General features: G+C 38.7%; 1 protein-coding gene across 2 annotated transcripts in view; it reads right to left on the bottom strand.

The window, feature by feature from the left end:
• Positions 1 to 1,014: 1,014 nt before the first annotated feature.
• Positions 1,015 to 11,503, bottom strand: part of uso1 (USO1 vesicle transport factor) — a 30,865-nt gene continuing 20,376 nt past the window's right edge. The window contains exons 14-25 of one of the 2 annotated variants that reach the window (XM_057844542.1): positions 10,680 to 10,700; positions 9,291 to 9,401; positions 9,088 to 9,206; positions 7,265 to 7,446; positions 7,079 to 7,200; positions 3,826 to 3,964; positions 3,586 to 3,755; positions 3,465 to 3,521; positions 3,308 to 3,406; positions 2,185 to 2,289; positions 1,880 to 2,095; positions 1,015 to 1,414 (exon numbers count right to left, since the gene is read on the bottom strand). In XM_057844542.1, coding sequence (XP_057700525.1) covers positions 1,349 to 1,414; positions 1,880 to 2,095; positions 2,185 to 2,289; positions 3,308 to 3,406; positions 3,465 to 3,521; positions 3,586 to 3,755; positions 3,826 to 3,964; positions 7,079 to 7,200; positions 7,265 to 7,446; positions 9,088 to 9,206; positions 9,291 to 9,401; positions 10,680 to 10,700 — 1,407 coding nt within the window. In that variant the 3' untranslated portion in view covers positions 1,015 to 1,348. The remainder of the gene's footprint in view (positions 1,415 to 1,879; positions 2,096 to 2,184; positions 2,290 to 3,307; positions 3,407 to 3,464; positions 3,522 to 3,585; positions 3,756 to 3,825; positions 3,965 to 7,078; positions 7,201 to 7,264; positions 7,447 to 9,087; positions 9,207 to 9,290; positions 9,402 to 10,679; positions 10,701 to 11,503) is intronic. The other variant, XM_057844543.1, reaches the window with a different exon arrangement.

Here is an 11,503-nt window from a genome sequence, read left to right as displayed (position 1 = left end):
GGGTGAGCTGAAGAGGAGAGTACAGAGGAGAGGACCCAGGTCTCTGGATGATTTAAAGAAATTCTGCAAAGAGGAATGGCTGAAGATGCCTCTTTCTGTCTTTTCCCATCTTGTGAAACATTATAGGAGAAGATTAGGTGCTGTTTTGTTGGCAAAAGGGGGTTGTACAAAGTATTAGCACCAGGGGTGTAATAATTGTGACACACATTTGATGTCAAATAATTATTTCTTTATGTGGGAGTTTTTCCCCACTGAATAAATGCACTCGTCTTGAAGGTTGGATTTTTCTCTTTTTTTTCCATTAAGGTCTCATATTATTTAGAAAAAATATATATATTAGAAGCTAAAATACACAACTATTATAAATCCAATAATTATGGAGGGCACCGTATGCACGAATGAAAATCACCGATGACTCATACAATCCATAGTGTTATTTTTTTTTTAGGATAAAGTTGTTAAAACTTACCATTACTTGTCAATAATTGGAGTAGGAACAGCAACATTTGTAATCCAGCAGCTCTGCAGGGAACATGCTGTTTAGGCAAGCAGGGCGGAGTGATATCACATTGGTTTTTTCACCGCTGATTTTTTTTGGGTGGGAACAAAACGTATGCATTTTTGTCCCCAAATATCGGTTATTTTTGGGTTTTCACCAGGTACTCCAGCTTCCTCCAACATGCCAAAAGCACACTTCCATCCCCCAAAAATCCAAATTGTCCTTTGACATAACTGGACAACCAATTACCAACCAACTTATGTGACAACATTTTATTTTGCATCGCTTCAATTGAATTCCACAACAGTACTTCAAATTTTTTTTCTTTATCAGTGTTGTTGAGATGCAAAGGAAGCTGATGGTGTATTTATAGAACATACTGCAAAGGTTGGCGCACTCTTCATTGGTAGGTGTTTGCCCCCCTCTAGTGTTGAACAAGAGAAACTGCAACCTAAAGTGAAAGACACACCCATCAGCGACGTTCACGTGTGATCATAATCAAAACAAACAGCGGGTTGATTTCATAAAATTTAATTTACCAACAATTATAATCCTTCTGTAGGTATTACTTTCGACTTGTCCAGTAAATGTTTACACAAAATATTGTTTTTACACCTTAGGTCAGTTTTGCAGCATTTTGCAGAGCAACTCAACGGATTTACTGTATGCTACTTTTTTCAAAAGGTGTCTAAATGTGTCAGGTGAGTCCAACTGAACTTTAGCTATGAGATGATGTTTACAACTCAAGAAAAGGTGTACGCATTGTCGTGAACGAACGTGGCGACCACCGGAGGGAGACGCCTGCTTCGATATCAAAGTCCAAGTTCCACACGCTGGTGCGCTAGTCTTCTAATCCTCGTCTTCGTCGTCTTCATCCGTCTGGTCCCGAGAGTCCAACTCATCCTCGTCGTCCACCTGTAGGAACGAGAGGTTTTCCATGGTTAAAAAATGTGTTGGCAAAAGCACAGCTGACATTTTTACCAATAAAGTCTCTCGGTAAATTCGGAGACTGTAATGTAAATGTGGTGTGTTGAAGGTGTGCCGTAAAATGCGGACTGGATTTTAGGGAAACCGAAGGAAAAACTGGAATGGATTATGTAAATTGGTGCGCTGCAAAACCCGGACTTAAAAAAAAAAAAAAAAAATGGATCGGAAGTCTGGATCGGAATTTTTCCGTGTTGGCCGATCCGATACCGATGCGCAGTTTTTTGCCCATATCGACGTCCGATCTGATCCAAATATCGGATCGGGACATCTCTACCCGGGTTACAAACAAGTTCCGTTCCTACACTGGCGACATAAATTTTTCTGCAAAGCATTAAATGTTTATTATCTGATTACTCGATTAATCAATAGCTGCAGCTCTAGTTTTGTGTTTACCGTCTCTCCGAGGCCTTTGAGTTTCTGCCTGAGGTTTTGGATCTTCTGGTCCTGGTCGGCCAGCAGCATCAGCAGGTCGTCCTGCTCCTTTTTGGATTCTTGCAGGTCCGCTTCAAGCTTGGCCGTCTCTGTCTGCAGGATGGCCGCCGAGCTAGTGGCAGAGGCCGCCTGCTGCTCCAGTTGCGCCCGGCTCTCTGTCAGGCTCCGGACTTCCTCCTGAAGAATGAACGAAGATCCAGAAGTTCCAGAATTAGCAATTTTAATGATTTAATTTGAAGTTCAAGGGAGATGATTATCCCACGCACTTTCAGTCGCTCCGTTTCAGACGTCTGAGCCGCTAGTCTGCTCTCCAGTTCGGCCGTTTTGGCGGCGTCCGCTGAGCTGTCCCCGTTGGGGGCGGTGCCTAAAGACTTGGGAGGTTCATCAAAATTATTAACTCATTGGGTGCCATTGACAGGCATAAGACATCAAATACATTTTGACTGGAAGCAAGGGCAGATCCACCAGGGTGGTATGGATGGGCAACTAAAAAAAGATACTGTGAGGTGCAAAAGGTACTGTTTACAAAAAAAAAAAACGACTGGAGACAAAATGGCGAATGAGACTCCAGCATCGTAATCACGTAAATTGAGTACGTCATAACCTGGGGATTACCTGTATATATAAATATTAGGGGTGTCAAACGATTAAAATTTTTAATCGAGTTAATTACAGCTCAAAAATTAATTAATCGTAATTAATCGCAATTCAAACCATCTATAAAATATGCCATATTTTTCTGTAAATTATTGTTGGAATGGAAAGATAAGACACAAGATGGATATATACATTCAACATACGGTACATAAGTACTGTATTTCTTTATTATAACAATAAATCAACAAGATGGCATTACCATTATTAACATTCTGTTAAAGCGATCCATGGATAGAAAGACTTGTAGTTCTTAAAAGATATGTAAAAATAACAAATAAAATATATAAATAAAATATATTTATAAAAATTTATAGAAAATAAATAAAAGATAATAACTAGTACAAGTTATAGACATTTTATATTAAAACCCCTCTTCATGTTTTCATTTTAATAAAATTTGTAAAATTTTCAATCAAAAAATAAACTAGTAGCCCGCCATTGTTGATGTCAATAATTACTTACATGGGTGCTGAAGCCTATAAAATCAGTCGCACCCAAGCGCCAGCAGAGGGCGGCAAAACTCCAAAAAACACAACAAGTACACTTTTCACTTTGCTGTCCTTTTAATATGTTTGAGCGGGGCATTTGTGCGTTAATTGCGTCAAATATTTTAACGGGATTAATTTAAAAAATTAATTACCGCTCGTTAACGCGTTAATTTTGACAGCCTTCATAAATATACTTCATACTGTATATATATAAAAATTAACCCTTCAATAAATCGCATTTTACCTCTGTTTGAGTTCTTCTAAGTAGATCCTCATTATCCATCTTCAGCTGGTTGATCTCAGCTGTCTGTGACTGCACTTGAATCCTGAGAAGCTCCAACTCCTGGAAGCAACACCGAGTCATGCACATGTATCATCGTCAGAAACTACGTACTGCTCACCTTGAGGAGTTCCGAGCTGCCCGCTGCGACCTCACTTGGCTGAGACCCGTCCGACCGCTAAGAGAACATCCAAAAAAATTAAACTGGAAGTTCTCTCCATCTGCCAAAAGTCAACACTAACCAAGGAGTTAATGACTGTGTCTTTTTCAGCCAGCTGCATCTGGAGTAGAGCGTGTTGACCCCGCAGCTCCTCCATCTCCTCCCGAAGTTGCGACACCTCTTCGGACTGCACGCCGTTGACGTGGGTGCCGTCTCCTAATGTGTTGTTGGCCTGAATCGGATTTTCTTTGCCTACACGCGAACGAAGGAACCGTGAGATGGCAAATTCGATGAAGTCACGCGTTGAGGTCGGTGAACGCACCCAGCTTGAGTTTGAGGAGGTTGTACTGGTCCTTGTGCTGCTGGATCTGGCTAAGCTGCTGGGCCATAGTGCTCTGCATCTGTTCGGCCTCGGCCGTCATGGAGGACACCTGCTCCTTTAGTTCTTGTATCTTTGCATCCTTTAGCACATAAAAAAACAGCCGTAGAACTATGAAGAGGATAGCATTTGGGGTTTAATATTGGTACTTGCATTATACAGTGGGGCAAATAAATATTTAGTCAGCCACTAATTGTGCAAGTTCTCCCACTTGAAAATATTAGAGAGGCCTGTAATTGCCAACATGGTTAAACCTTAACCATGAGAGACAGAATGTGGAAAAAAAAAACAGAAAATCACATCGTTTGATTTTTAAAGAATTTATTTGCAAATCATGGTGGAAAATAAGTATTTGGTCTATACCAAAAGTTCATCTGAATACTTTGTTATGTACCTTTTGTTGGCAATAATGGAGGCCAAACGTTTTCTGTAACTCTTCACAAGCTTTTACCACACTGTTGCTGGTATTTTGGCCCCTTCCTCAATGCAGATCTCCTCTAGAGCAGTGATGTTTTGGGGCTGTCGTTGGGCAACATGGACTTTCAACTCCCTCCTCACCCCGTGGCGTCAAAATGATAACAAGAACGGGGAGCAAAAATCCCAGAACCACACGGGGGGGACCTAGTGAATGACCTACAGAGAGCTGGGACCACAGTAACAAAGGCTACTATCAGTAACACAATGCGCCGCCAGGGATTCAAATCCTGCACTGCCAGACGTGTCCCCCTGCTGAAGAAAGTACACGTCCAGGCCCGTCTGCGGTTCGCTAGAGAGCATTTGGATGATTCAGAAGAGGACTGGGAGAATGTGTTATGGTCAGATGAAACCAAAATAGAACTTTTTGGTAGAAACACAGGTTCTCTTGTTTGGAGGAAAAAAGAATACACTGTGAAGCATGGGGGTGGAAACATCATGCTTCGGGGCTTTTTTTCTGCAAAGGGACCAGGACGACTGATCTGTGTAAAGGAAAGAATGAATGGGGCCGTGTATCGATAGATTTTGAGTGAAAATCTCCTATCAGCAAGGGCATTAAGGATGAGAGTGAGACGTGGCTGGGTCTTTCAGCATGACAATGACTCCAAACACACAGCCAGGGCAACAAAGGAGTGGCTTCGTAAGAAGCATTTCAAGGTCCTGGAGTGGCCTAGCCAGTCTCCAGGTCTCAACCCCATAGAAAATCTGAGAAGGTAGTTGAAAGTCCGTGTTGCCCAACAACAGCCCCCCCCAAAAAAATCACTGCTCTAGAGGAGATCTGCATGGAGGAATGGGCCAAAATACCAGCAACAGTGTTTGAAAAGCTTGTGAAGAGTTACAGAAAACTTTAGGCCTCCGTTATTGCCAACAAAGGGTACATAAAGTATTGAGATAAACTTTTGGTATTGACCAAATACTTATTTTCCACCATGATTTGCAAATAAATTATTTAAAAATCAAACAATGTGATTTTCTGTTTTTTTTTCCCCCGCATTGTGGCTCTCATAGTTGAGTTTTAACCATGTTGACAATTACAGGCCTCTCTGATATTTTCAAGTGGGAGAACTTGCACAATTAGTGGTTGACTAAATACTTATTTGCCCCACTGTAGGTCTGTATGTAAAATGACATCAGCACCAGAGATGGGACGATACAATTAAACTCATGATACAATGCACCTCGTTATGCCAGGGTCACGATACCATATGATCAGTGTTGGGAATAATGCCGTTATAAATAACGTCGTTAAATAACAGCGTTATTTTTTTCAGTAACAGGGTAATCTAATTATTTTTTCCGCCGTTACCATGCCGTTACCGTTGCTGACTGTCAAAAGCGGTGCGTTACTTACTCTGAATAAATTGAAAAAACTACCAGCCGTAGCGAGTCTACTCTGCTCTGTTTATTTGTCATCCAAGACTTGGGGTGTGTTCAGGTTCGAGAATAGCGCACGCACTTCTTATGACTCCAGGCTGTTTGTCCCTGCTCATTCAATTAGACAATGCTTTCCAAAGCTTGCTAACGTTTCTGTGTTTGCTACCCCTGAATGCTAGCCTCATTCCCATCCCCCACTGTCACCCAGCAAGAATGCTGCTTCCATCTTGAGGACAGCAGACGCTCTGAGGGTGACAGGAGGAGTAGGAGGACAAGGCTACCTGAATGCACCCCCTGGATAGATGCGATGGAAGTGATTGTGATTGGCTGAGGGTTAGAGTCATGTGTCATGGCAAGCCAATCAGAGCTGGTGTTTTCACACACAAACCGGAACAGCGCATGCGGCAAACACACACACACACGCAAAACAGATGCAGAGGGATATGAAGGCAGAGCATTCAGAGGAAAATTTGTCCTTTACGAGGTGGAGATATAAACACTATTTCAAGTCAAAATACTTGAAGTAAAGTAGGCTATGTCTACTTGACCAGTTGTCTCAGGTTGTGAGAGTTAAATTTATTTTATTAAACTCACTTTATATTGTTTACTGCTGATTGTTATTTTATTATATTGTTTCCTGTTTATTATTGTTGCACTTCAAGTGTAGGATAAATCTGTTGCTGGTGAGGTGCAATAAATATTACAAGGTTCTATAACAACTACCTGTCTGTTCTTCTCTATTCAACTGACTTGAATACTGCTCAGAAAATTTCAAATTCTTTGACATACAATAACCTCTTTTTAAAGTAACGGAAATAGTTACTTTCCCTGGTAACCAGTTACTTTTACTATAGAGTAATTCAGTTACTAACTCAGTTGCTTTTTGGAAGAAGTAGTGAGTCACTAAGTAATGTGCCAAACACTGCATATGATACCAAAAAAAAAACGTTCTGGATTTTCAGTTAAATAAAGTTGCAGTCTCTTGAGGTCGTGTGGTGTATGTTGGCACAAGAGCAGCAAGCGTGAAACAAAAAATTGTCTCTCTCATTCTTCTCCATTCACTCACTACAATACAATTGCGCATTAACACCTTTATGGTGGCCTTTTACTATTACCACATTCCAACTGCATCTCTAAGGAAAGTATGTTTTATTTGCCATTTGGGTGTATTGCGTTCACATTACACAAACCCGAGCAACCTGGTTTTCAGTGTAAATGGTTTTTACAATGTTAAAATGCTCTCCAACGACAGCACACTATTGGACGAGATGTTTTCGAACAGAGTCACTATCTAGAAATCGCTCACAATCATTAAAATGAATGCTTATTTCATTTTCCGTTCATTCACCTGCTCCCTTATCAGCTCTTTATACTGCGTGACGATATTGTCGTGCTGCTCCAGCGACTTCTTCACCTCCTCTTCCTTCTTCTCGTCCTCACTGGACTTATGCACCGCCTTAGTTATCACACCTGTTAACAAAAGAGCAGCAAATCAGTTTTGAATATTCCAATTTGTAGTTTCCCGCATACTCACCCTCCAGTTCTTTGACCAGCTTGGTAAACTCGTGGTCAAAGAGCATCTGGTCCGGAGCTGGGAAAACTGGCTGGGGCTTCTGTGCGGCGCGTGAGTACAGCTCATGTTTGGTGACGAAGCCCAGCTTTTCCACAAAGTTCTCCTTGCCGATGCGCTTCTCGATCAGTTGCTTTAACTTCTCTCTGGAAAAGGGTAAGGAAGTTAAATGAGCACTCTGGTAACCCCGCGCTTGGATTAAAGTGAAAAAAAAACAAAAAAAACCAGTATATATATATATATATATATATATATATATATATATATACTAGGGCTGTCAAAATTATCGCGTTAACGGGCGGTAATTAAATGTTTTAATTAATCACGTTAAAATATTTGACGCAATTAACGCACATGCCCCGCTCAAACAGATTAAAATGACAGCACAGTGCAATGGCAACTTGTTACTTGTGTTTTTTGGAGTTTTGTCGCCCTCTGCTGGCGCTTGGGTGCGACTGATTTTATGGGCTTAAGCACCTATGAGCATTGTGTAATTATTGACATCAACAATGGCGGGTTACTAGTTTATTTTTTGATGGAAAATTTTACAAATTTTATTAAAACGAAAACATTAAGAGGGGTTTAATATAAAATTTCTATAACTTGTATGGACATTTATCTTTTAAGAACTACAAGTCTTTCTATCCATGGATCGCTTTAACAGAATGTTAATAATGTTAATGCCATCTTGTTGATTTATTGTTATAATAAACAAATGCAGTACTTATGTACCATATGTTGAAAGTATATATCCATCTTGTGTCTTATCTTTCCATTCCAACAATAATTTACAGAAAAATATGCCATATTTTATAGATGGTTTGAATTGCGATTAATTACGATTAATTAATTTTTAAGCTGTAATTAACTCGATTAAAAATTTTAATCGTTTGACAGCCCTAAAAATTAGTATAACTTGTACTAACATTTATCTTTTAAGAACTACAAGTATTTCTATCAGTGGATCCCTTTACCAGAAAGAATGTTAATAATGTTAATGCCATCTTGTGAATTTATTGTTATAATAAACAAATACAGGACTTATGTACAGTATGTTGAATGTATATATCAGTCTTGTGTCTCGTCTTTCCATCCCAACAATAATTTACAGAAAAATATGGCATATTTTAGAGATGATTTGAATTGCGAATAATAACGATTAATTAATTTTTAAGCTGCGATTAACTCGATTAAAAATTTTAACCGTTGGATAGCCCTAAAATAAATAAATATATATATATATATATATATATATATATATATGTATGTCAACCTCTTTCCGTTGTGTTGTTTTTTTTTTTTAAATATGTGATAGGGGTATAGGGACAACTTTAACACTATTAATAGCCCCAGCATCATATTGCCTTTGTTTTTGACACTCCTCTCGCTTAACCACGCCCCCTTTTACGCCTGCAAACCAGGCCCCCTGGATGCCAGGGTGCACAAACACCCCCAGCAACCCCCCTAAACTCCGCCCCTGAGCTGACCAAGGAAGTGGTTGGACAGTTGAGGTTTGCATGACTGTATGATGAATCAATGAACTCAGAAAGTACCGTCATGCTTGCAAGGCTAACAATATACCGGTAGTAAATTTTTAAATATCTGATGGAAATCCACATGATTAAATTCCCAGTGCAATGGCGTTTTTGCACAAATAAAACATCTAATCATCTAATGCTTGTAAAATTAATCATCGCCTCCTATTCTCCACGCATTATCACCCACCAGTGCCCCATGTTGATGGATTTCCGTCACTACCACGGAGGATTTTAACCTGATTAACTTACTTGGTGTAGTTTTCCAGCGAGTTGTCGTTGTAGTAAATGCAGATACCCAGCAGCAGCGCGCACAGGCCCTGCACCAGACGTTCATCCTCGCCCAGGTTCTCGGAGATTTGCGCCGTCAGCTACGGCGGCCAGAGAGTCAAGGTTTTTTGATTTTCCAATTGAAAAATAATCAAAATTGAAATTCCGAGCAATTCCAAGGATACAAAAGGGACATTTTCTTGATTGTGTAGAAAGTGTGTGACTGCGATTGGACAGTTGTTGATCCACGTGCACAGCAGCATGAGGAGACCCACTCTGGTTTGCACTTTACTGCCCTGTCAAACATAACAGAAGACATCTTGAGTAGAGGGAGGAAAAAATGAAATTGTGTAAGAAGCACACACGGGAGATGGCGTGCATGTCAATAAAACTTAACATTTAGTGTAGAAAAGTAATTACAATAATTTAGGGGGAAAAAAGCAATATTTAACAGATAAACATTAGGTTAAAAACTGTAAGCTAATTTGAAACAGTTATTTGTAGTAATTGTTTTCTAATCAATTAAGTAATCATAATTTTTATAATTTTTTAAATAATTTTCATAATTACTTAAAACTTAATTTCATATTTTGTTTTTTTTAATTAGTAATCAAGATTTTTATATAATTTTTCACAAATAAATTTCTAAATTTAAAAAAAAACAATAATTTAAAGTTTGTAAATTAAAAAAAAAAAAAAAATTAAATTTGATTTTATTTTCCTAATTTCACAGTATTTAACTCATTGCCCGCCACTGACAACGATAGACATCCAATTCATTTAAACTGGGAGGAAAGCTCATCTTTCAGTGCCACCGGCAGCCAATGAGTTAATTGATTGCCATATATCAACAGCATCTGTATTTAAAAAAAAAAAGGTTAATCAAATTAATGTGAAAGTCTATTCACAAGGTTAGCACAAAAACCAGCAGGAGCAGACAAGGTTAGGTTGAGCAATGCATGCATGTCTTATAACATTATCATCTATAGAGGTTTTAAATTTTTTTTTAAAAACTATTACGCACTACAACACACTTTTAAAAACAAAATGAAAATGATTTTATATGTAGTTGCAGTTTGGGAACCACATGCAACAAGCTAAAAACTTTACAGCGTTTCATAACTTACGTATGTACCTCCTTAAAATAAAAATAAATAAATAAATAAATCACCTTAGTCTCCAAATTGGACGCAATGGACAAAAGTGAAGAAAAAAAAAAAAGACTTTATGGACAAACAACGTACAATGGGCTTCTTATTGTAGAAAAACAATTAGCGCTCACTGATTCAATAGGTTTTGGGATGGATGCAGTAACTGATAAAAAAAATTCACCTTAACTCATTGAAAGTTAACCAAGCTAAAAAAATGAAATACGGTATCTGAAAAGCCCCCTACAGGGTGATATTCCACTAGTGCAGCCTGATTATAAACCACAGGATAGGAAGGGGAACCAAGAGCTGCTATCCACCAAGATCCCCATCACTCACATCCTACACAAGCCAAGCCTAGAAGTAGAAAAAAACCCAGACACGCTCAAACGACACACAAGCACACATAGTACGCACTTTACTCACCCGCCGGTTGATCTTATCACCCTGAAAAACCACAACGTGACACCGCTCTAATCAATGTCACTTAACTGTTAGCCGCTAAAAAGGGGCTTTTCAGAATTTTTAGGTTTAGGTACCCCTTTACACAATGAAACATAACTACCACGTGTTGTGTATAGCTCAAATTAATTATTGTTGTAAACAGCATTATATTCTATTTAAGCTAGCGGACTTTTGCTATACAAGTTAGCTAATTGTTGTTAACATTAGCATTATATAGTACCGTATTGGCCTGAACATAAGACTGTTTTTTACATTGAAATAAGACTGAAAAAGTGGGGGTCGTCTTACATTCGCGGTCTAGACATTATACCCATTCAAGACGCTAGATGGCGCCAGATATCATTGAAGCGATGTTCTGTCATGACAGATCTCAGCTACTCTCAAGTTTAACCAGTTTGCATTATTTTATTGCAATGTTTTTCCTTATTCAGATTTGTTTCAACAGTTACAGTTGGACTTCACTTTGATGGTTATTGCAGTTATTGCAATTTTGTTGTTTTATCACAATAGATTGGTTTATTTAAATTTCAAAAACCAGAAGCCATTCATTTACGAATGTGATTGCACATTAGTAAGATTTGAATGAGGCCAAATAACATGCTTTTTCTCTCAAATATATTGTTATAATCATTTGTTTCAGATGTATGTACAGTAATTATTTTCTGTATAAAAATTAATTTGGTGTTCAAAAAGTTATCAAAATGTTGTAAACATTAGCATGACATAGCATTTAAGCTAGCAGACTTTTGCTTTGAAAGTTAGCCAATTGTTGTAAACTTGAGCAT

The sequence above is a fragment of the Corythoichthys intestinalis genome, chromosome 8 (assembly GCF_030265065.1).
Source record: "Corythoichthys intestinalis isolate RoL2023-P3 chromosome 8, ASM3026506v1, whole genome shotgun sequence".
Classification (NCBI taxonomy): domain Eukaryota; kingdom Metazoa; phylum Chordata; class Actinopteri; order Syngnathiformes; family Syngnathidae; genus Corythoichthys; species Corythoichthys intestinalis.
Note: the sequence above shows the minus strand (reverse complement) of the source record. Positions and strands in the feature narration are given on the sequence as shown.